Source organism: Letharia lupina (genome assembly GCF_014066315.1).
Source record: "Letharia lupina isolate WasteWater1 chromosome Unknown contig_4, whole genome shotgun sequence".
NCBI classification, from domain to species: Eukaryota; Fungi; Ascomycota; class Lecanoromycetes; order Lecanorales; family Parmeliaceae; genus Letharia; species Letharia lupina.
In genome coordinates, this window is record NW_023502973.1 from 1,497,546 (window position 1) to 1,517,245 (window position 19,700).

The following is a 19,700-nucleotide window of genomic DNA, read 5'->3' on the forward strand; positions in this document are numbered from 1 at the left end:
ATGGAGGCTGAGACTGCACAGGAAGCAGATCCGGATATACAAGTCCAATTAATCCTCCTGGCGGCGTCGTCGCATAACATCGAGCCCCTGCGAACTCTCCTCCGCACAGGATCTGCCAGTGTTCAGGACCCAGAAACCGGCTTTACGCCCCTCCATGCTGCCATTGCAGCTTGCGAACCTTCGCCAAACGGCGCAGTCGATCGGGAAGATCGTAACGGGCATGTCAATGGAACCGCGAATGGGGACCACAGCAGCACTGCAGGGTCAGACGTGGAGGCCGCAGCAAAGACTATGAGGCTCTTGCTTCAAAACGGGGCCATTTGGAATGATGTTGATAAAAACAACGAAACGCCGGGATGTTTAGCATTGCGGCTGGGTCTGAAAGAGTTTTACGAAATAATGGTTGATGCTGGAGTCAGGGCAGAGATGCTACTCAACCGTCTGGACGAGTATGAACAGTTAGCGGGAAACGATGATGAGGAAGATGAAGAGCAGGGGTCTGATGAAGAAACCAAGAAGGATGGCGAAGAAGATACTCCAAGTAATGATCGGCAACAGGACCTCAACGACAATGGAGAGGACACTCCAGAGATCAGCAACGAAGACTACCTACAGTCCTCTCTCCGCTTTCAAGACGGACGTATACTCGATAGCGCCGGCAACGGCGTGATGATGGCTTGGGAGACGGACCTAATGAAGCGAAGCGCAGACCTCCTCGTACCCAGACCGGGCTTGCGTATACTCAACATAGGTCACGGTATGGGCATCATCGACACATTCTTCCATCACAAGAGCCCAAGCGCTCACCACATTCTCGAGGCCCACACTGGGGTCCTAGAACGGATGAGAAAGGACGGCTGGTACGACAAGCCAAATGTTACCGTTCATGAAGGCAGATGGCAGGACGTCGTTCCCAAGATCATTGATCAAGGCATCCTCTTCGACGCCATCTACTTCGATACTTTTGCCGAAGATTACAAGGCTTTACGTGACTTTTTTAGTGATTGCATCATCGGTCTACTCGATGATGGTGGCAGATTTGGCTTCTTTAATGGACTTGGAGCCGGTAAGATCGCTCTCGAGTGACTCTTCCCTTTTTAGTCCTTCATTCTTGGTCTCAAGACACGTGTACTGTGAATTTCAAATTCATCTTTGAGTCGACAGGCTGACTCGAGATGGTGCAGACCGACAGATCTGTTACGATGTCTACGGGAAAGTCTTGGAGATGGATCTGTTTGAGGCAGGATTTGACACAGAATGGGATACTATAAAGGTGCCAGAGATGGAGAAGGAGGAGTGGGAAGGGGTGAGGAGACGGTACTGGTCGTTGAGGGAATATAAGCTGCCAACATGCGAGTTCATCGGGTGAAGGACCTAGATCGCAATGCTTCGCCCCTGTATTCGGCAGCGCGGTTTGCCATCACGAATCTTGGAACTAGGCTTATTCCCTTCGGTTCGGAGCTGGTAATGGGGAACTCGAACAGGCGTGAACCCAAGCCATTCGGAAAGACTAAACGAGCAACCGCCTCGGCCCTCCCCACCATCAAGCCAGGCTTTAGAAACACGAATGGATGACGCTTGAACGCGCATTTTGGGGACGGCCGCTTCTGACTACATTGATATGGAAGTCAAGCACGACACATCCTCATCACGATAACGTGGCCGTAATGCGTCCCGCCATCCAAGGTTCGTTTCTCGGCGCTGCTCCCACCGATAGACGTACCGTGTTGTTGCGCGCCAACACTCGCGGCTATCGGGTGTCAAGAGACGACTTGGTCAGTGGCAACAAATGAATGACTTTCAAGACTGCCTTCCGGCACCCCCCGCATCACTCATTTCAACACGTATTATCAAGCTTCGTTGAGCCAGATAGGGCCCTGAGCAAGTGTTGAGCGAGTGTTGAGAACAAAGTGTGACCTTAACTTGAGCCCGAACATCTTTCCATCGACTCGCAAGCACACACACTCATCCCATGCCGCTCAAAGACTCTCAAACCTTTCTCCAGACGAGCAGCGGTCAAACAGAAACTCAACTCAACGACTAACAAGCGCCAATCAATCATGTAAAACATATACTAAACCCCCCACATCAATCCCTTCGCCAGCCCCATCCACACCGACTCTTCTCCTCCTCCTCATCCTCTCAGCACCCGCACGACCAACATCTTGGAAACCCCACCCCACCCCATCACTCCCAGCTACGGATGGAACCTTGAGAACACCCGACTCGTGATCGGAAGCAGCCACCAATGGATGAAACGCTCACTGACTTACTCCGCATGGCCTCATCACCACCGCCATTCCGACCAACCTCTTCGGAGGCAGATGTTAATATGTTCCGGATCGCCACTTGCCTGACATCGTCACGATTGGCTGCTGCACCCTTAAATGGACAAGGGACGTCGTGTTCGAGGGTCACGATTGGCTACTGCACCCTTAAATGGACAAGGGACGTCGTGTTCGAGGGAGCAGCCAAGGACAGTGACGTATTGGGTGGCGATTTCCACATCGACTTGCGTCTAAGCGGCACGCGCTTTTTGATTCCTCTAGCGGGCTGGAGCCTGGTTGGTAGCAGCGCACTAAAAGAATGTAGTTTGAATGTCATCACTGTCATATCTCTCGGGTGCTTTCAACGACAAAAGGCAATGGGTGGGGGGGGTCTAGTGTTTGGTTCAAGAGCTTTGTGCTATTATTGATTATCCGATTACAGTACTCCGTACAGAGGTATCATGCTTGTCTCGTAAGGGCCATACATCATGTGAACTCCCCCACCTTTCAACATCGGCAGCTATGCACATCCATCCATCCATCAATCCAACCAACCATCTCATTTTTCACCAACCAGCGGACCTTCTCAATGCTCGGAGAGATCGAACGTGGGAGCGGGCGGCGTCACCTCGATGACAGCGGGCCCGTACAAGATCATGGCGTCCGTGATCGTCCCATTGGTCATCGACTTCGAGATGAACACATAAGTCTGGCCCATGGCAGTGGGCGGGATCACGGCGGCGATCATGCCCCCCTGCATCGTCGGCATAACCGACGTGGTACTCAGACCGCTGACGAAGACGACGTAGAAAGTGGTCGGAAGCGTGCCCTTCACGCTGAAGGTGAAGGTCATGTTCTCGGCGGCGGGAATGCCCTGGGTCGCGGTCAGAGTGGGGAAGGCCATGACGGGAAGGGCGGCATTGGTGCTCGGGCAGGACGTGATGAACGCTGCGGCGAGGGTGTAGACGGGGTTGAGACCGAGTGCGGTGCCGTATGGGTTCGCGGGTGCGACTTCTCCCAGGTTAAATCGTTGGACGGAGGTGTGGAGTGATTCGGTGACGAGGATTGAGCCTGCAACGCCAAGGTAGGCCTTGCTGGTGATGAGACCAGCACCGCCGAGGTAGGCGGATGTGCCGACACCCTCGAGCACGGAGGCGAGAGTGACGAAGGATTTGGGGTCCGTGTACGGGAAGTCGTATGTGCAGGCTGCGACTGGCTTTTGGCCGGCTGCCATGAGGGCGGAGGAGAGTAGCTCGACATGTTGTTCTTCGTCGTGAGTGATGTACTTGAGGTTATTGTAGTACGCCGAGCTGAAGCCGGCTGCCATGAAGTCTGCTTCTGACATGCTTGAAATGGCGCCTTTATAAAAGGTGTTCTCGAGATGCTCGAGGGTGAGGGCATATTGGAGGATGTCAACGTCGGTGACGGCAGCTTGACGTTTGAGAGGGTGGGCAATGGCTGTGATTGCCAACAGCGTTGCCACTGCGGAGGTAGTGAAGAGCTTCATGCTTTGAGTTGGTAAGTTCCAGAGGAGCTACTTGATCAGTTCAAAAAGTCCTCGTGTGTCAATGAGACAATGGGAAGGATAGTGATTTGACCTATTGATCTTGAGGGGGACCCTTGGATTAAATACTTTCCCTCCATCTCCGTGCTCCATGCTCTGACTTCCACTCTTTGGCTCGCCTCTGTGAACTCTTGTTTTTTTGTTTTTGTTTTTTTCAAGCCGTGCGCCGACGCAGAAGTAAATAGCGCGACTTGATGAGTTTAGGTAGGGATGTGTGCTGCGGTTCCGTGGGGCAAACGGAGCAAGATGTCATGATGTGGGGTGTTTGGGTCGAATGTGAAGGGTTCATTTGGGAGCTTGTTGAGAGGTATGGAGAGCTATTGAGTAGCTACCCCAGTCAATCAGTTCAATGTCAGAGTTTTGGTAGGGAAAGAAAGCCTGTAGATTTCATGCATGATGCATCACACTACTTCCAGATCTACGTGTCGATTGTCGGACACTCGGCATTCCTTCTTTCCTTCCATCACGCCATACCCTTTATACTCATTCACAAGGGAGAAAAGGGAAAAGATCTACCCCGCTCGAGCAAGTATCTGAGTTTTAAAGCGGGGTCACTTCTACGCTAGAACCAATTTGAGCGCTTTCTTTCCAAGGCTGATTGTCGCAGAAGGGAAAGGTGGACAGCCAAGAAGATATAAAGTTATCGTAGCGTTAATGCTAATGCAAAGTGGGAAGTGGGACAAGGGCCAAGGCATCAACTGGTGGCTGCATGATTGGAATTTTTTTGTCGATCATGTCGGTGAAAGAAATCATCATCGTCCCGGCTTCAAGCGCTACTACTTTATCATCTTAAGTCTTTTTCTATTCGCAGCGAGGTGCAGCTTCACACCACCAACGTCACCTCACATCTTTTCATCAGTCAGATGCGAAGGACTCTGTCATTTCCAAGCTCCATCTTTTCCCTTGTCCGACGGCCTCATTAGGGAATAGATGAACAGTTATGATGTGGTAGACACGTGCAGTCTCCAACGCTTCCCCCGTCCATTCCCTTCCCACTCTCCAGAACATCAGATGTATCCTAAAGCCCTACAAGTAAGCGTAGCGTTGGAAAACGGCAAAGCAACCCGAGGACCATCCATTGGTGGTCAGTGTCTACGGTATGTCACCCCCACTCGATCTGAGCGAGAATAATCCAAAGGTGATGATCGATGTCAACGACAGCCCCTCTCCGCCTGCAAAACACATACGCCGAGGGAGTTGGGTGATGGTAGCCATGTCTTTTTGGAAAATAGAAAATGCTGGTCATGGTAACATGCAAGAGAATAACAGGAGGTGATCGGGAGACGTGGGGTAGAGATCGACTGGTAAAAGATGCCAGCATCGTGGATCAGATCCGAACGTGCAGCAAAACGGCGATGATTGGACAAATATTCCTAAACTGTAAATCTGCTTGAGCAGCGGTGGTCTCCGTGACCGAGCTGGATGCCCTCCTACCATCCGAGCATGCACTCCACAACATGTAACCCCGTAAAGCGAACCCCAGTAGTCCACATCAAAAAGACAATACTGGGGATTAGAAAGGGCATCTGGAAGTCCCTCTGCGTCTCTCGGGAATATGCACCATGAGATGGAAGTAGGCTCATGGGCAAGGGTATGTTGAGGACGGGGTAGGGTGCTTTTCGTAGTCCTCCCTACTGTGAGGACTCGTAGTCTACGAAGTCCTTTCTGCGACCGCTGGCACTTGACTGGTTCTTCAATCGAATCCAATCGGTATTCATACGAGACAGAAAGCCAGAAAGCGTAAGTGTCAAACTCACTAGCGCCAAAACCCCGCCTTACAAGGCGTCCATGGAAGTGACTGCACAACCTCAACGAGCTCAACTCAACATCGACTCTATTCAACACTCTGCAACCAGCTACAAACACCCGCTCTCAAACCCATCACCCTCAAACCCCTCACAACCCCAATCGTTCCCAAAAGCTCTCCATCTTCAATCACCACCCACCTGACCACCACCACCACCACCCAAGCACAAGAAACCATGAACATCAAGTACGACCCCCCCTTTCCCCATCACCAACCCGCCTTACCCCCAGCACCACCGGCTAACACCCGGCGCAACTCCAGAGTCCGCACCCTGACCGGCAAAGAGATCGAGCTCGACATCGAGCCGGAGTACAAGGTACGTACAGCACACCACCGGTCCACATGCCCAGCGCGCGGCACACCATGCCATGGGCCTCTGGCTACACCTCAGCACCCAAAGCGACCGGCATCATCAGCAGCAACAACAACAACAGCGCTGACACAAAATCCGTTCTCGCATCAGGTCTCCCGCATCAAGGAGCGCGTGGAGGAAAAGGAAGGGATCCCGCCCGTGCAGCAGCGGTTGATCTACGGCGGGAAGCAGATGTGAGTCCCACACACACGCCCACACCGGACGCCCGCGAGGGACCGCGAACCACGGGCGCTGACGGGGGCCCGTTTTGCGCGCGCTCAGGGCGGACGACAAGATGGCGTCGGAGTACAGCCTCGAGGGCGGGGCGACGTTGCATCTGGTGTTGGCGCTGCGGGGCGGGTTTTAGGGAAAAAAGGGCGGCGGGGAGGGAGGATGCCTTTGATGGGGGGGGGGGGCGGGCGACGGGCGAGACGGGGAGGTGACGAGGGATTCCGTTACGACGACATGAGTGCTGTGGTAGAGATGAGGCGGGAGCAATTCGAAGACTCAGAATGCGTGCATGCACTGCTCTACCGGATCTATTTATCAAAGCCTTTTCAGGCATATGCTCGCCGAGTGCCCTAAGCGGTCCGAAGCTGAAAATCACAAAGTCTCTGTAATAGAATGATGCATGGGTATATCTGATTTCATTATCGAGCAATACTCAAACACAGCGCTCCACTCCCTCGCCAGCTCCTCCCAGAGACCCACTGCTCAATAACGGCGTCGAGCCGAGTCCCTACCGCCGTCGTAGCGCCCATATGAGACAGGGGCGCGCTGACCTCCGTAGTGACGAAGACTAGGATTGCGTTCACCTAGCTCGGCCTCGGATTCCAAAGAATCGACTGATCCTGCACGTCCGCCGGGGGACATCCCTCCCCGACGGGGGGAAGGTGAAAGTTCTCGACGACGAGATGAGGGTGTACTATAACGAGCTGAGGCTGCAACTCCACCTCGGGTGCCGCGGCGATGACAGTCGGGTTCATCGTCGGCGGACTCTTCGGTCAAAGTATCCGCGTATCTATCCGCGTATCGAGGACCGGTTCCACGGGAGTGGGGAGGCCCTTGTCCACGCTGGCCTCGAGTTCCCGCGTAACGAGTACCAGCGGAGTCTCCCGCCAATGAATCATAGTCAGAATCGTCGTCAACCCTACGGTGACCGAGAGTTCCGCCAAGGCGGCGACTAGCAGATTCTGCAGCCAAAGAATCCTCGTCAAAAGAATCGTAGTCCTCTCTGACCATGCCACGATGGCCACGAGTTCCCCCAGAACGAGGACCCACGGAATCTCCCGCCAAAAAATCAACGTCGGAGGAGTCAGAGGAGCCTGAGGGATCCTCTTCTCTCGTGGCAGGATGGCTTCCATAACCGCGAGAAGCAACGCCGGCATAACGCCAGTAGTCACGCGAACCAGCAATACGAGGCCCGCCACGGTCAGAATCGCAATATCCACGGGTATCATAGCCACGAAGACGACCAGCAGCAGACTCCTCGAGATAAGATTGGTTGAAATTTTCGCGCTCAGTCATGCCGCGAGTCTGGTCAGTGCGTCCACGAGGCATGTTGTTGAAGAAGGAAGGGCTGTTGACGAAGTGATGGTTTGCCGGTGAAGGGAGACTGTGAGGATGTTTGAAACTTGGGTGACGACTTGGTTGGTGTTGTTTTGATGATGGAAGTTTTGGGAAGCGAGGTTTGACTTTGAAGTTTGGGGTTGAGTGTGAGTGAAGGGTGTAGAAAGAAGAAGCAAGGTGGAGCACACGGAGGGTTTATAAAGGCATCAAGCAAAGTGTCATGGTGTTCAGCCGATCAACGCACGAAAACGGGGATGTGTCAACGATTCAAGCAAAAGGCGGATAGTATTCGGTGGTGTCAAACGACCAATGTATAAAGCTCCAGTCGTATCGATGCAAATTGTAGCGCCGCAAGCACGACGCTCAAAAGCAAAAATTTCCCAGAATTCGAATGGGAGTCGCTCAAGTAATTTTCCGTCGTTTCGCTGGCATGAACACGTCGACAGGAGCCTTCTTCATGTGCATTGCTGGGCGAATACCTCCATTGCTGGGGCTGGAGGTATTTGCCCTTGGTATCCCGTGACCAGGGGTCGGTGAGGCGCGATCCTTGCGCTTCAGTGTGGAGGAGAAACTAGGGGTGGCTTGGACTTTCGGTACAGGCAATATGGCAATATCGGGCGCGGTGGATGAGCGGATCTTTGCTTTGGGTTGAGGTGATATTGGGGTCGATGCTTCTTGGTTGAGAGTGGATTTACTGACGCTTGAGGGGTTGGTAAACGCTTTGAGTCTCTTCTCTCTTTCTTCGTAAGTCAGGGTACCTGGTTGGGAAGTCTCGTTGTGCTCTACTCGCTTCCTCTTGGGAGCGAAGATTGTTGCTGGCTTGGCAGAGGGATCGAATGCGCTTGGGGCTGCAGCTTTCTGATGCTCCTCTATGAGTATGCGCGGTGCAGCGGTTATCGTCCTGCTCATTGGCGCAGGTTTCAACTTCATATCTTTAGGGGCGAAGATTCCAGGGCGTCCTGCTGGTTTCTGGAAATGGCCCATAGCTTTGGCTTCCTTTCGGAACTGGTCCAGCTTACCTTTGTTACTGACGAAGATTTTGGCGTCTCCGTCTTTCTTACGCTGCCTCTCGCCCGGTGGAGGATTGGTTCCTTTGTCATAGAATCGTGGCATCGTGGAGAGGCTGATGACCGGCCCATTGCTCTTCATTCCTTCGGGGACTTTGACACCCCTAAGCTCAACCTGTTGGGCCTTGTGCAGTGATTGATCTTGTTTGATTCGGTCCAGGGTAGCTTTCAATTCTGCAGCGTCGTTCTCTACCTCCTCCTGGCTGTCCATGACGAGCTTTTTGTATGCTTTGTACCACTTCTTAGGGTTCTCTGGTTCGTATGGTTTCTTGTCCCAGTTCGGTACATCGCGTTTGATAAATTCCAGCCAGATCTCGCCATCTTGGCCGCAGATTTGGGGTGATGCTAACTCTATCTTTCTCTAAAAGTGATAATCAGCTTGATAGGACAGAGGAGCCCGGGAAGAGTATTATGCTTACGAGTTGTTGGGGGTTCTCAAGCCGGAGAAGAACAGATCGAACGATCTGATAGGGCGCATCTCCAACGTCGGTAATTGCTATCACCTTTTAGCAGAAGACTGTATGCATCACGATAATTGACTTACATCGTATATTCTTTATGCACGCCCTGCTGGCCATCCTGAAGAGCGATGACGGAGGCATTGCGACGATAAATTCGAGAAGTAACTGGAGAAAAGAACAACTGGAGATTTGGTTTAAAATATAGGAAGGCTATTCAAATTCAGTGTTGTGTATGTATTATACATGACTGCGTGAATGAAAGAAGAATGAATAGGCCGAGTGGATCTTAATTTAGACTTAACCTCGGGAGATCCCGAGTATCTCCCGAGCTCCTGACAGCTGAATCTCTGATTCGTCCACCTGCCCAAAGTTCACAAAGTAAAGAAACATTCTTCTCAGAGGCTCAGTGTCGCAGATTCAGCGCCCAGGATAGCCTTTTACAGGTCGAAAAAAATCGGCACCATGTCTTCCTACGAATTGCTAGATCAAGCTGAAGAAGGTGAGTTTCCCAGTTGACATGCTCAACCCCCAATCTCATAACGTTCAGATACACTACACAAGTCCCGCCTCCTCAACGTCGAAGAGAAACCCTTCAAGCGCATTACAAAACGTCTCCTCTCCTCCGCTTCCCTCATATCCACCCCACCAACTCTACCCCCAACACCACCACCCGATGCCTCAGCCGCAGACGAAGCAGCAGCGGCGCATGAGATCGAGAATCAACAGCAACTCGACGAGCGCCGCCAATGGCGCGAGGATACGCTCTTAGACTTCGCCGCTTTCGAAAGCAGCATCATACGCATACAGTTCCTCCTGACGAGCAACGTCAGAGAACGCGAGCGATATGCTGCTGAGAAGCTGAAGATACAAGCCACGGCGCAAGCGGTCCGAGATAACACCGCCGATTTACGGGTGCAGCTAGAAGATGCACAACGAACGCTCGCGTTACGAAAGGAATACGATGACTTGGCTGAAAAAATCACAAGCAACCGCCTGCTACGGCCGAGAGAAGATCAGCACGCCAATCTCGCCAAGCTGAACGCAGAAATCGCGGACCTGGAGACGGAGAGTCAGGAGTATGCGCAAACATGGTCGGAGAGGCGGCAGCAGTTTGGGAGGATCATCGAGGAGGGCATGCAGCTTAGGCGATTGATCAGAGATGAGAAGGAAGAGGTAGAGAGGAGGGAGGGCATGGAGGAGAGAGAGGATGGAGATGACGATCAGAGGGGGAGGAGCAGTGGTGTTGGTACGCCTCATCATGAGACTGGTGGGACAACACCGATGCATGGGACGAGTCAGGACCAAGAGGTCGGCACTCCCGGGGGACTGTCAGTCGAAAGGGATCCTTCGGGACGGGGCAAGTCGCCTTTACGGAGCTCGCAGAATGCGGATGAGATGGCGGAGGAAAGGGTTGACGGCCCAGCGGTAGAGGATGAAGAAATGGCAGAGGATGGCGAGCTGGCTGCTGAGCCGGAACATGTCGTTGCAGCACCGGTTGAAGGCCTAATCGCTGAGGATGGGAAAGAGGAAGGTGAACAGGATGATGAGCAAACGGAGACGCAGCGGACAGAGCAAATGGATACTTCGTAGTTTTGATACCCTTGCTAAAGCATTCCATCCCACCAGACACCGCTCTATTGCATGCATCATGTGTGTCATTCCCCTAAAACCATCCTCACGAAGTCGCTTTCGCCCGCACCAGGGCATCATTTGCAGCATCGACCTCCATTCCTCCAGCAGCCTTACCGGACGCCTATACATAACCCAAATCATCAGCCTCTGTCCGCGAACAGTGTAACACACAAATTGCTCCTCCCCACGGAACAGATCAAGACGGAAACGGTGCAAAAAACGACAACGGAAGGAACCAACCAACACCCCCTCCAACTTCTCCACCGCCCCCGCGATCCGCTCCCTCAACGGTCCAAAAACCGCCTTCGTCTCCTCGACCGCTCGTTTCTGTTCCCCGCAAACGCGTCAGCACGACAGCACACACTTGAAACCCTTTGGATTTGGCCCTTCTTCCACTTTTGAAACCCCCCCCCCCGGCATCAATGGACAGACAGAAGAGTACTGACCTCCTGCCTCAATCGAAACTCCGTGTTCCCGGCATCGTCTTCGTCCGCACCGCCCGCTTGCAGCTCCTCGACGCGTCGCTGCTGGGTCGCGAGTTCGGTGCGGTAGGACGACTCTTCCTTGAGGAGGCGGTTGATTGAATTTGTGGCTACGGAGAGGGGGGTTGGGGGCGCCATGATTGGGGGGTGGGGTGGGTAGAAGAACAGAGGTGTGTGAGGGAAGGGGTTAGGGTGGGAGGTGGGGTGGGTGAGTGTTTACGGATTGCCTCATCAGGAATGGTGCATGGTTTCCGTTTTGATGGTTGAGGTGCGCACTTTAAGGTGGAAAGTAATTTGCAGTTCTTGAATCCAATGACTTTCTATGTACATTCTTTTTTTTTTATGGACATGGCAAAATTTCATCACTTTTGTGTCTAAGGAGAGTCATCTTAACTCTACTACGACTATACCCATCCTTCGCTATGCAGCAGTGGGTAGGCCAATATGGAATAGATCTCCATGCACATTGCAATTTCCCTTGAGTACTCTGTTCAGACTATACCGTACACTCTCTTCGCGATGAAGAAGCATGAGGTTCCAAAGACCAACAAACCAGCAGTGACTGTGGTCGTGATTAGCAATCTGATTACGAATGTATGCATTGCCAGAGGTTGACATACTTGACCAAAACCATACTAAATTGTCGGCATCCTGCCCAGGTACCATCACGTTCATTCCCCACATACCAGTCACAATATTCATAGGCAAGACGATTGTACCGAGGACGGTCAGCTTTCCCAAGACGTCAGCAGTCTGCTCCTGGCGCTCGTTCATACGAATGTTGATCTGAGCGAGGTAATTCGAGTGGGCTCGAGAAAGTAGCGTCTCGTAATGGCTGAGGTTACTGGTCATCGTTAGGATGTGATCCTGGATGTCACCCAGGTACAGCCCGATGTCACTTCTTGGTGCAATTTCCCAACGCTCATTGCATCTCTTGGCGAAGCCCTTGATGACATCTGCTTTGTTGCCTAAGAGACGATACAGCAGCATAACTTTCTTCCTGCCTTCACCAACGCGTCTAAGCATGTCACCGCCAGAAGATTGCTCTCCAGATTCTGATTTTCCATCTTCGCTCTTCGATGCTTTAACCTTTTCGTTCTGTTCTTCTTTGCTTCCAGAGTGCAGCTTCAGGATAGAATCGTCGATATCATCAACTTCTTCCTCAATTGCTTGGATGAGTGGCGCGAAAACGTCTGTAATGTCGTCGATAAGGGCGTATGAGATCCAATCAGAGCTCATGATTACGTATTCCTTCAATTGGCGAATGCGTCGACGCACGTTTGCAGGATGTGGAGTCATGGAGAAGTGGAAGCTGATGACGCCCTCACGGAAGACAACCACATACATGTTGACTGGCTCGAGGTAGTCTTCGCTACTCGTGTCTTGCTCGAAAGTACGGTAATTGACGAAGTAGTAATTCCTGAATAGCTCAACCTTCTCGCGGGCTTCTTGCACCAAAATATCCTCGGCCGTGAGGGGGTGAATTCCAAACGTCTTTGCAATGACCCTCATCTCCGTCTCTGTGGGGCAAAGCACGTCAAGCCAGAAAGTTGGTCTTTCGCCATGCCGCTTTGGTTTTTCACCTCGCAAAGGTACGTTGGATTGTGAAGGAGTAGCATCACCTGAATGCTCTGGAGATTGCATTTTAGTTTCTCCGATAATCGACGAATGCCTTGTTCCTAGCCGTGATTGGGTGTTAGGACTCATTTCGTCTCGGCCATTCGAAGTGCCTTGATGGCTCGTCACGTCTTCTTCATCGGAAGACTCATCACTCAACTCTGGTGGATCTGGAATGAACAGCTCCCTGAAGTCTTGACCAGGTTGTAAAAGCTCGGAAATAGTCTGACTGTGTATCGTGCTCGGGAACTCTTCATTGAAGTATGTGAATCTGTAAGGAGCGTCTTCTTCTGCGCGATGCCACCCGTGTTTTTGCGGCCTTAACCTGCCACCAACAAGAACCGGCTCGCTGATCTTCTTTGCGCGGATACCCTCACTTCGCTCCTCCTTCTCTTCGCGACTCCATTCGTCGAGTACAGACAAATCTGGCCACCGGAAAGCTCTTCTTCTCCGTTGTCCCTGCTGCTCGTTCGAGCCCTGGTCTTGGTTCATGTAGTCATCCTCTCCTATCGTTGACATGCCTTCTATAGGGAAGCACACATCTTCTTCAGCCGGTACGGCAATAGTATGGCGTCGCTGCTCGTAGGAGCCATTCCTCGATTTTGGTGGAGAGGAGTTGACAAACGCCTTGTTGCCGTCCCCATCTATGTCAATTAGTTGATCATTGGTGTGATTGTGGCCACGGCTGTCTTCTGGAGATCTAGGCGCGAATGAACCGGTGACCATAACATCATCATAGCCCATGTCTGGTCCGAGCTTAGGGCTGCTGGGGACGGAGGGCGGGTTGTTGATATCATGAGAAGCCTGGCGACTGGGTACTCTTCTTCGGTGGTTGCTCGAGCTGGAAGTTGCTGCAGAACTACGTCTCTGCTGGGAGTCACGACGGCCACCATGCCCTTGTGCCGAAGACAATCCATAGCCGGACCTGTGCGACGGTGAAGCTCCACCGTTGGCTGATGTCAATAGAGGAGTGCGATCTGTTGTCACTGGGGGATTGGCCTCGCTCTCATCGCCTGATGAGTCATGTGCGCGGATCTGTCTTGGCCGCCCATGTTGAGCTTCGTATGAAGAACGTCGATGGGGATGATTGGGCCTGTATTGCATTGATTCCGTTCTCCCAAAGGCGCTTGGGTTGACTCGGCTTTCTCTACGTTGGCGCATTGGTGGGTGATCTCTGCAGTAGTCTGTCAGCTCGATCTCCGATCAAGCATCAACAGTGTAGTAGGTGTAGATACCTATGATCTAAGAGCACGTTGCTGTCAAGACTGGTCTCGCTCAAGTTACGCCCACCGGACTGACCTAACCTGTAAAAAGGTGGCCTTGGAGTTGTAGAGCTCGCAGGCTCATGTAGATTTTGACTTGACCTCGCGGGGTCCACCTCTTCTTCTGCAGCTGCAGGCAAGAATGACTGTCGGCGATTCTTCTTCTTCTTCTTTCCACCTCGATGATTGCGCCTCTTGCTTGTCGCATTTGGGTCTCCCTGTGCTGCCGCGAGCACATCCGTAGTAGATCGAGTATTTACCAATGCTTCTGTTGGTCGATGAGGAGCCGAAAGATTCGTCCCTGTAGAGCTTTCACGACCAGACGGTCCTGCACCACCCTCTGGAGTGGGCGCTGCCATTGCTTGCCTGGTCGAATAGCGCAGAAGCTCAACGTTTGATATGTGTTGTGTGTCGACAAAGAGCTGTCAGAGGAAAAGTTCAATTATACATTAGGAGAAGAAACGAATGGCTCAAAGGAATAGTGGGAGAAGAGTGGGGTTAGAAATTGCGTGAGAGAAAAAGGTGAAGCTTTTTAGTTATGGGTAAAGTGAACCTGTTCGCGTTCCTTGCTATGGGAGCTGCCGCTAAGGGCTTGGCACGGAATTACCCCTGGATTTCAACGCATCAAATGATCCTTTTTGACAGGCAAGTTGGACAAAGTATTAGAGAATAGAGAATCACCTTCGCCCTCATTTTAATCTTTCATTCGTCGACTTTCTTCGTTTTCAAAAGAAAAGAATAGCTGGTCGCGTGCTCATTTTCTTCTTTGAGCATAGGGCATCTCCTAAATTTCGACCAATAGAACAGATAGCTACGCATGCATTTGCATGTTTGTGACGCTCTAAGCTGCAAGGTGACAGCACCCATTGCTGCTCACCCTATGCCGATCTACTGACCCCAGCAAACCACATTCAAAGGCGAAACCTTATCAATGCTACTTATCATTCCTGTCACTTGTCACCCTCAAGTACAGCGAAAGCTATGACCTCGCCGTCTCTTGGCATCGGTAGCCGCGACTACTGTAAACAAAGCCATTATCCACAAAATACACACATATGACACATACGAAATTCAAAGGGATCGGTGCCCAAAGAGTAGTGCGTCACCACGATGTCATGAAGAGGCTTTAATTGTGCGATCTTGTGGCGTCGGCAGACGTCAGTGTTGCAGAGTTCACTGGGTACGGTACGATATTCAAAGAAAACGGTCTCCGAATCCTCTTCTGCGTTTAGCGCTACAGCGTTGCATGTTGCTGAAACCTTGCGATCTTGGTTTTGACAGAAACAATTTCTTTCTTTTCTCCGTCAAGATCTCTTCCTTCAGAAAGTGTGCCTTCAACCGAAAACTACGACTTAGCATATTAAGAGGTTTGCAGTCGTGCTTAGCTTTGATGTCGAAGGAGGCAACAAAAGCTATTCGAGGTCAACACATCGTGAGTGCAGTCCTACTGTCACTGTCCTTCCATGTATTACTTTGCTACACCTCTACCTCCAACGCCACAGGAGCAACGCCAAAGTGAGGAGCACTTCCAATTCCCAATCCCGAAGAGAACGTAACGAGGCCGTTTGAGGAATCACCGGCACTAGCTATAGAATGCAGCGCTCTACCTTGTGCCGACTCATCTGTGGACTGTCTTGTGCGAAAAGAGTCCGTTCTAGATCAGTCGAAAAACCGCCTACGGTAGGTGGCTCTTGGGCCGGGTAAGAAGGCATCATCCTATTTACATCCTCCGATCAGGACATCTGGGGCAGGCGTCAGGTGAGGGGCAATAGGGCCTTTGGTCTTTGATAGGAACGTGAAGACGAAACAATGTCCACTTCTTCTTTTCTGCAATCAAGCTCCAGTATCATTAGCTCAACATTCAGCAAACCAACCCCTCGATCCGAGAATCCTAACATACTGCGCACATTTGTTGTATGGAGTTGAGTATCCCGCTTCGTTCGCCATTGACAGCGTCTTTTGTCGTCGATAGTCGCAAGTACCGCACACGCAACACTATAAGCAATATAACACAACATAGGGTTCAGAGTAAACATTTCTAGGAATTTTCAATAAAATCAGTGCCTCACCACGACGAAGCTTTGGTCGCCATACCCTGGTATCGATAGATGCGAGTGTTGCAGTAGGACACACGAAATTTGAAGGAAATGGGCCGCAAAACCTCAAGGAGCTTAGTGCGCCACCGCAAGGTCCTCTGTCGGGCGCTGAGACATTGTGTACCTATCTGAAACTCCGTGACCTTTTTTGTCCTTCCGTTACCAGGCGAGGACACCAACACTCCACCTTCTTTGGAAGAAATCGACGCTGTTCTCCTTGAAACAAACACAACCTACCGCTAAGAGTCAAAAGACTGGGATAGCGATGGAGCATGAAAATCGCGAAGAGGGAGGTGGCTTAACAATGGATGAGGGTTTGTGCAATGACATCTCTTTGATTAGCAAATCCGCATCAGCAGACTGACTTCTATCTCCATTTCAGCTACCGGCATGTACATGACAGCCTTCAAGGACCTTGAATCCGTACGAAAGAACCTGGAAGAAATTGAGGGAATGTGCAAGGAGGCAGAGGAAGTTCAGGCTTTGCTTACCAGGCTGGGCGAAATTAAGTGTGCGTGCATCATGGCTCTCTCTTTGCCAGATCCACGTCACCAGACTAAGTTTCTATCTCACTTCAGTCCCCGACTTGGGCATCAACGGCGATTCCGTCTTGTGCTCTAGGTGTCACGAACACATCAATCTACCATTCGGATCAGCCGACCCACTGAAACCTCAACGATCCTTTGAATACTACGGCATATCCTTCATTCTGATCATCACTACCCTCCTCGACATCAGCTACTTTCGACAGACCGGTCTGATATGGATAGCCGTCGGCATGGTTACTGGGTTTCTGACTCCTATTGCCTTCCTTCGTTGGTCCGGGGGTGAACATTACTGCCGGCGTCTGACCCATCATTATTTCCAGAGTTGGATCTTCAGTCTTCTTATCTGGGCTTACGGGGGGGCTGCGATTGGCGGACCTGACGAGGTGACCGGGCTGGAGGCCTTCATAAACTGGCATTTGGTCAGTCGCAGTCTCATCTGCGTTGTACTCTTATTGGTGATGTGGATTCGTTGACGCTTCGAGGCGTCAGATGGCGGATTGATGCCGAAAAGGTTCATGTTTTGTTTCATCAGGAGCAAAATGTGCACAAGAATAGGGCCACGTACATTGTAGCATGCAGTATCCCAAAACTATAGACCATTGTCTTCTCATCCGCTCTTGAAGTCCCGAACTTCGCCCTACCCAAACCATGTCAATAAAGAGCGTAGTGGATTGGCATCATCAGCCACGAATATTATGGCACAACACCACCCTCATCACATCCAGGATCCAAGGAAACAGTCCTCGAGACCTCCCAAACCAATTACTGCCCCTCTGCGACATCCCCTACAGGGCTTGTCGAGCACGGACTGAGTGCAAAGCCGGCTCAGCTTTTGCACTCAAGATACAGCTTCAGATATCCTACAGGGAATTGGCATTCCATGATCTTCATCCAGGCGAGGAACGCCGTACCCACGCAGCCAGCGGGATATCGACGCCGCAGGGCGAGTCTTCTCGCCGCAACGAACGAACGTCTTTCTGTGAGTGCCAGCCGCGCAGACGGTGAGCTCATCCCGCACAACGACCCAAGGAGATCGCCTTCACCCGACGAACGAGATGCCATCAGACGTCTCACGTCGGCTTTGGACGAATGCGAGAGAATACCCGTGGGGTGCGGATCTGATCATCCAATGCTTCTTTGATCTCGATATCGTGTTCTCCGGTTTCGTGCTTCGAGAAAACGTTCGCGGTTGTCGGATAGACAGCCACGACTGGGCCACGCTGGAGAGTGGCATCGGAAAAGATCTCCTTGGCCTGACAACCTCTCCAGAGCCTGAACGCGCATGCATCTGGCCGAGCGGCGAAGGCCGTTTTCTCGAAACCTGTCTCTACGACTCCCTTAACAGCCATGTTTGGTATAATGCTGCACGAGATGTGCGATAGTGTTCCCAAATCTGCATTTTGAAGCACTGTGTCTGGCCTCGAGTGTGCTGAGTAAGAACGAACAGCACGCCTCCGAGAGGGTACAAGTTAGACCCAATGGGCTCATCACATCTCCCGGCGGGGGGGGCATGGACCGATCTTCAGAAGCAGGGTTCGTGCTTTAGACAGAAGAACGAAGGATTCACTTGGACTCATGGCAATTGACGCAATCTGAAATCTATCACCTGGGATCGTGCTTTGGGTTGGGAAAGGCTATCGATATGGTGGGCAGCGGTACTAGGATAGGTGAACCTTTTGTGGCAAGATCAGTTCAATATCATGACCTGTTGTCTTAGCCCAAGGCGTCGCATTTAGACATGCAATTTATCTGAAATGCACTCACATTCTCAATACTTCCACAGATATGCCCGTTAAATGTGACTGCCATGAGCGATGCCTTTCAGCTTCGCTCCTGCTGGGAAGCAACTGATCGGTTTCTCCGGAGATTCTAGCCACTGTCATATTCCTCCACAGAGCCGTTGTAGAGTTAAAAGTTTGTTACCGCCCACGGATTTTGTCTCAAATCAGGACTCTTTTGGGCAATGTCCCTTCTGGATGAAGAAAGACTTCTGGAACCTGGTTTCCCCATCGCGTTTGCTATTGGGCATTTCAAAGCCGTGTTTTCGGCAAGCAGCAGCTTCTGAAACTCAACAACTTCCAATAGTCCTTGACATGAAAGGTATATAGCAAGGACACATTCCCAGGCACGGCCTATTCTATCGGCACCGCACCAGAACACAGAACCGCAGCAGCATCGACATCAGGAGCACCTCCCTTCCCTTGCTCCGATTGCAACGCAAGCATGGCCATACCAGCTAGCCCATCATCAGGAACATCAGACATATCGCCCCTCCGCTCAATAGTTTTCGTGGAGCTCGTCACCACCACCCTTTCAATCACGACCAACTTTACCCTCGGCGTTGGCGAGTCCGTACCCGAATTTCTGGTGATCGCCCTTGCGCTCGCCTTGACAGTGGCGTATCTCAGCTCTATCATCAGCTTGATCCTCTTGATCTTGACAGATCGGACGGAGGACCGCAAAGCCATGACCGCCCATTTCCTTATCAGTGCGACACTTAGCTTTCTACTGTGCTTCAGCAAGTCAATCGAGAGGGGCGGGTTCAAGGAATTTACGCGGGAGGACTTCGGTCTTTGCGTGATTATGGTCATTTGGATAATTACCTGCGGCATGGTGTCCGCGATCTGGATGCGTGGAGGTCTGAAAGCTTTAAAGCGCGAGGCTATGGCGGTACCGGGAAATCTCTGGCTTGCACTGTACGAAGGCAGGAAGAGATAGAGCGATGGCTTGGAGTTGGAGACCATGATTTGGTCTCTGCGGACCACGAAGTGGAGGCTTGGAAGTGCAAGGACTTCGTGGTGCGATAGATCTCTGGGTTTGTTGGGACGGAGGGTGATGCCTAGAGGCTCCAATCAGCTTAGCAACTAACGGTCATATTCTCCATCAATGAGAACTCTCGTACTGATTCTGTCCATTGAAACTTCCAACCACCCCCACTTCGTCACATCTCCGCCAGCACTGTCCTGGAACATAAAC

At 51.7% G+C, this 19,700-nt stretch overlaps 10 protein-coding genes across 10 annotated transcripts; 4 read left to right on the forward strand and 6 right to left on the reverse strand.

Moving 5' to 3' along the window:
• Positions 1 to 1,369, forward strand: HO133_008004 (uncharacterized protein; the record flags this gene model as incomplete). Its single annotated transcript, XM_037298872.1, has 2 exons — positions 1 to 1,082; positions 1,165 to 1,369. 2 exons carry the CDS (start codon positions 1 to 3, stop codon positions 1,367 to 1,369), a joined length of 1,287 nt encoding a protein of 428 aa, XP_037156208.1.
• Positions 1,370 to 2,853: 1,484 nt separating this feature from the next.
• Positions 2,854 to 3,774, reverse strand: HO133_008005 (uncharacterized protein; the record flags this gene model as incomplete). The annotated part of the gene is made up of 1 exon (XM_037298873.1): positions 2,854 to 3,774. One exon carries the CDS (start codon positions 3,772 to 3,774, stop codon positions 2,854 to 2,856), a length of 921 nt encoding a protein of 306 aa, XP_037156209.1.
• Positions 3,775 to 5,813: 2,039 nt separating this feature from the next.
• On the forward strand, positions 5,814 to 6,188 carry HO133_008006 (uncharacterized protein; the record flags this gene model as incomplete). Its single annotated transcript, XM_037298874.1, has 2 exons — positions 5,814 to 5,954; positions 6,102 to 6,188. 2 exons carry the CDS (start codon positions 5,814 to 5,816, stop codon positions 6,186 to 6,188), a joined length of 228 nt encoding a protein of 75 aa, XP_037156210.1.
• A 516-nt stretch (positions 6,189 to 6,704) lies between these two features.
• HO133_008007 (uncharacterized protein) lies at positions 6,705 to 7,550 on the reverse strand (the record flags this gene model as incomplete). Its single annotated transcript, XM_037298875.1, has 1 exon — positions 6,705 to 7,550. One exon carries the CDS (start codon positions 7,548 to 7,550, stop codon positions 6,705 to 6,707), a length of 846 nt encoding a protein of 281 aa, XP_037156211.1.
• A 411-nt stretch (positions 7,551 to 7,961) lies between these two features.
• HO133_008008 (uncharacterized protein) lies at positions 7,962 to 9,228 on the reverse strand (the record flags this gene model as incomplete). The annotated part of the gene is made up of 3 exons (XM_037298876.1): positions 7,962 to 8,987; positions 9,046 to 9,122; positions 9,171 to 9,228. The coding sequence occupies 3 exons, from the start codon at positions 9,226 to 9,228 to the stop codon at positions 7,962 to 7,964; spliced, it is 1,161 nt and encodes a 386-aa protein (XP_037156212.1).
• Positions 9,229 to 9,549: 321 nt separating this feature from the next.
• Positions 9,550 to 10,677, forward strand: HO133_008009 (uncharacterized protein; the record flags this gene model as incomplete). Its single annotated transcript, XM_037298877.1, has 2 exons — positions 9,550 to 9,586; positions 9,635 to 10,677. 2 exons carry the CDS (start codon positions 9,550 to 9,552, stop codon positions 10,675 to 10,677), a joined length of 1,080 nt encoding a protein of 359 aa, XP_037156213.1.
• An 85-nt stretch (positions 10,678 to 10,762) lies between these two features.
• Positions 10,763 to 11,339, reverse strand: HO133_008010 (uncharacterized protein; the record flags this gene model as incomplete). Its single annotated transcript, XM_037298878.1, has 3 exons — positions 10,763 to 10,840; positions 10,960 to 11,046; positions 11,166 to 11,339. 3 exons carry the CDS (start codon positions 11,337 to 11,339, stop codon positions 10,763 to 10,765), a joined length of 339 nt encoding a protein of 112 aa, XP_037156214.1.
• A 353-nt stretch (positions 11,340 to 11,692) lies between these two features.
• HO133_008011 (uncharacterized protein) lies at positions 11,693 to 14,439 on the reverse strand (the record flags this gene model as incomplete). Its single annotated transcript, XM_037298879.1, has 3 exons — positions 11,693 to 11,763; positions 11,822 to 13,992; positions 14,054 to 14,439. 3 exons carry the CDS (start codon positions 14,437 to 14,439, stop codon positions 11,693 to 11,695), a joined length of 2,628 nt encoding a protein of 875 aa, XP_037156215.1.
• A 2,127-nt stretch (positions 14,440 to 16,566) lies between these two features.
• HO133_008012 (uncharacterized protein) lies at positions 16,567 to 17,865 on the forward strand (the record flags this gene model as incomplete). The annotated part of the gene is made up of 3 exons (XM_037298880.1): positions 16,567 to 16,687; positions 16,755 to 17,143; positions 17,392 to 17,865. 3 exons carry the CDS (start codon positions 16,567 to 16,569, stop codon positions 17,863 to 17,865), a joined length of 984 nt encoding a protein of 327 aa, XP_037156216.1.
• A 991-nt stretch (positions 17,866 to 18,856) lies between these two features.
• Positions 18,857 to 19,696, reverse strand: HO133_008013 (uncharacterized protein; the record flags this gene model as incomplete). Its single annotated transcript, XM_037298881.1, has 2 exons — positions 18,857 to 19,563; positions 19,594 to 19,696. The coding sequence occupies 2 exons, from the start codon at positions 19,694 to 19,696 to the stop codon at positions 18,857 to 18,859; spliced, it is 810 nt and encodes a 269-aa protein (XP_037156217.1).
• Between the last annotated feature and the right edge of the window lie 4 nt (positions 19,697 to 19,700).